Source organism: Pyrus communis, chromosome 16 (assembly GCF_963583255.1).
Source record: "Pyrus communis chromosome 16, drPyrComm1.1, whole genome shotgun sequence".
In the NCBI taxonomy this organism is placed as follows: Eukaryota; Viridiplantae; Streptophyta; class Magnoliopsida; order Rosales; family Rosaceae; genus Pyrus; species Pyrus communis.
In genome coordinates, this window is record NC_084818.1 from 10,877,596 (window position 1) to 10,881,450 (window position 3,855).

At 37.6% G+C, this 3,855-nt stretch overlaps 1 protein-coding gene across 1 annotated transcript; it reads right to left on the reverse strand.

Annotated features, from left to right (window-relative positions):
• Positions 1-2,348: 2,348 nt before the first annotated feature.
• LOC137721327 (late embryogenesis abundant protein At1g64065) lies at positions 2,349-3,277 on the reverse strand. Its single transcript, XM_068460426.1, has one exon. It carries the CDS (start codon positions 3,194-3,196, stop codon positions 2,534-2,536), a length of 663 nt encoding a protein of 220 aa, XP_068316527.1. The 5' UTR covers positions 3,197-3,277; the 3' UTR covers positions 2,349-2,533.
• Positions 3,278-3,855: the final 578 nt, after the last annotated feature.

Consider the following 3,855-nt stretch of genomic DNA (forward strand, 5'->3'; position numbering starts at 1 on the left):
CAAATTTTCTTTTCTGGCTTTGGTGGGTTAATGGGTAGGGACTGATTCAAAAGAATAGTGGTGAAGATGATAAGGTGGCGACCATGGCCGCCTCTGACAACAAAAAAGTACGAGGTGCGGTTGGTGGTGCGGAGGCTGGAGGGTTGGGACATTGTGAAAGAGGGTGCAAATGGGGCCGGTCCAGAGGACAAAGAAAAAAGAGGACAAGTGGACGACAGAGATTAGGTGAAATGGATCCAAGGTCAAGGTCGGGGCAGAAGATTAGGTGGAAGGGATCCAAGGGGATGGCAGATGAAAAAACCCAGGTGGGTTAAGGGGGTTCTGCGCACGACGAGAGAGAGAAGTGGGGGATGAAGGAGATACGGGTGGTTTAGGGGGGGTGGGTTCCCCATGGAAAAAGAAAAAATATTAAACGATTTTATATTTTTCATTTTTAATATTTAATTATTTTATTAATATTTAATTATTTTTTTAAGCCACGTCACTATTTAACGGGAGAATTGATAGACAAACTGACGGAATGTATGAAATTGTAACAAATCATAAGATGATGTATGACATTGAAACTTTTAAAGATGAGGTATGAAACTGTGATTGACCTAATAGTTGAGGTAGTTTTATTTAATTTACCCTAAATTTTATGATTAAAATTTGACATCTAATTAGTTGATATGGACAATGATCAACCCATGCGCAGTGGAGAAAAATTGTATGCATAAGTGTCTTCTTTTTCTGAAGGCCCTTATGATGGGCGAATTTCCTGATGAGGATCCTTTTCGAATCCTCTGTGTGGGAATCTTAGGGATCCTCACATCTTAACCATTCATCGTACATCATGCTACTAATTTTTGTCAGGTACTATTTGTATTTAATTTTAAATAAAAAATTCAAATGATTTCCGACCACACGATGAACAATGAATAACTAAGATGTGAGGATCCTTATGATCCCTACCGTTTGGATCCGAATGGGATCCAAATCCCAAATTTCCCTAGCTACGCTTGCCTCATTTTAGAACAAGAGGAACTAGAAGCTTGAAGAGATGAAAGAAGACGAAGAAGGATCTTATCCCATAACTATGTCACGTCAACATTTTACATTAAAAAAATATATATAAAAAGAGAAGAATGAGAAGAGGAAAAAGAAAAGGATGAGAATAAGAAGCAAGATATTTTTATTTTATTAAAGGACGAGAATAAGAAGGAAGATATTTTTATTTTATTTTATTTCATTAATTTTTTTTTTTTGTTAAAAAGAGGAAGAGAATTTCACTCTTCTACTTTTGGTTTGTAGAGGGTTGGGCGACGTTTCCTTCCTTCTAGACTCTTTGCTGGCATGTAAAAAGAGAAGTATGAGAAGAGGAAAAAGAAAAGGATGAGAATAAGAAGGAAGATATTTTTATTTTATTAAAGGACGAGAATAAGAAGGAAGATATTTTTATTTTATTTTATTTCATTATTATTATTATTTTTGTCAAAAAGAGGAAGAGAATTTTACTCTTCTACTTTTGGCCTGTAGAGGGTTGGGCGACGTTTCCTTCCTTCTAGATTTTTTGCTGGCATGTAATAATCTTGCTTGGCGGTATGCTTTGGTTACCACACTTTTTTCAAAGAGCATGTTCCATTAAATAATATAAAGTATTATATTTGGGTAAGACCAACCATCCCAATAAACAGATAAGCAAAAAGTCCATAACAAATTGGGAAAGCTAGATAGACCCAATACTCCACCATCTCCGACGACGAGCTCAAGCGCGTCGTGATCGATCTCGACACCGACAACGACGGCTTCATTTGCCTTGACGAGTTCAACGCCTTCTGGGTCGTCAGCTCCAAGTTGTCGTCACCGGCGGGGCTGGGTTCGTCGGGTCATGTTGAACTTAGCTCACTTCAGACCACTCGGGAGCAGGATCGGGCAAGGATTGTATGACAGCTCTGGGCCCAGGTGTAAGATTTTCCGTTTTTTGGGTAATAATTGCCGGGTCCATAATTGCCCAATTGCCTTGACAATTGAGCATGGTTTGGAAGAACGAGGATTCTCTCCGATTATCTGTGTGTGATGTAGAAAATTATTTAATTATATTCGTTTATCGTAAATTAATCAGTTAAAAATTATTTTAAATTATTTATTTAAAATTAAAATATAAATAGTATCTGACAAAAATTAATTATATAATTTACGATGGATAAATATAATTAAAGAATCTTCTGAATCTTTATAAAAAGAATCCGAAAAAGATCCTGGTTTGCTCTCACAGGGGATACAAGGGATAGCTCAAGAAGAGACTATTTTGGTTACCACACTTAATATGACTAAAAAGAGGAAGGACAAAAAAAGGAGTTGGATGGTAAACTAAATATGAAAAATCCAATATGAGAAAAGTGAAGGAAAAAATCTATACAAGGAGCACACTCATTTCTTGTACTGTTTTACATATGAACATATGGTATATGTCGTGTTCAAAAACCTATATTTTTATTCCATCTCCTACTAAAAACACAATAAATAAAGTATACAAAAACCCCAATAAAACCTAGAGCTTAACCTTCCTCTTACATTTTTGTTCTTGAATTGCCTGGCTGGAAATATTAACAGTCATAGTACAATTCATTTTCACAATTACATGTTTCTTGATAATATTCAACAACTTCACCCTTCCTGGAATTCTAGAATAGCTACTCATGGTCATCAACCCAGAATTGAAATCCGCCCTCAAGTTGGGGTCGGACGTGAGCCGGTCTGTGATCATATCAACCGTGATATTCATCCTCATGGTCCGTCGAGCCTTAGCATGACCAGGTGCGCCATGAGCCTCCCCCACCACCACACCGTGATAATACAGGGTCGTGGTGGTGTTGGTATACTTGAACGAGGCGAAGTTGGGATTTTTCACCGACACATCGGCTATTAGTGACATGTTTGAGCCTGGCTTAGGGGCTGTGTTGTTGTTGATCAACTCCAGCCTTGTAATCGTGACCTTATTCATCTTGATCTTTGGCTCCTTCACACGGAACACAGTGAAAGCTAGTATTATGATCACAACGGCTTGGATTAAGATCACGGCTGTTATGCAGCCGCAGCACTTGATGAACTTCCTTCGTCTAACTTTTTTCAAGTGAAAAGCAGCCTCATCGGCGTCGCTGCTTGGGTGGATAGCGGCAGGGGCTAGCGGCCTGACTTGCTCCCTGTCCACCATGGCTAGCTGAGAGAGGGGTTGAGAATTATAGAGATGAAGAAGAGAAGGGTTAAGGAAAGCCGAGGTTTGCAAGTGGAAGCTAATGTCGTGTACTTTATAGTGTTATGGTAGTGGAACTTAGGAACTGTGTCCGTGGACGTAATTGCTTTTTCTCCATTTTTTTGACATTAAAAAGTAAAGAGACTCTTGTCTTTTGCCTACCCAAAATATCCGATGCTGCTGAATGTTCACACATAATTTAGTGTATGAAGAAGCTGCTACATTTGAGGCTGCGACATAATCTCACGATGGAAATATTTATCTTGTTCTATTTTTAAGTGTGGAAAAGATTAAAATGGTTGTGGCACTTCATAGACCCAAAATACATGGGAAAAAACTTATGTAAGATGATCTCTTTAAGTATGATATGATTTCATTCAAATGATTTCATGTGTATAATGGAATTGTATTTAGCCAATTATTGTCACTATATCCTTATGATATATTTTGGGTTTGTACTTCTCCGTTTCCTGCTAGACACGCTTTGATGTGTGATACTTTATGTATTGGAGGCCCTTGTGACTCTATTGTTTAATTTAGTTTATTTCTTAAAAAAAAAAAAAAAAAACAGAAAAAACAGAAAAGAAAAAAAGAAGAAGACTTTCAATGGTTACTCGTCG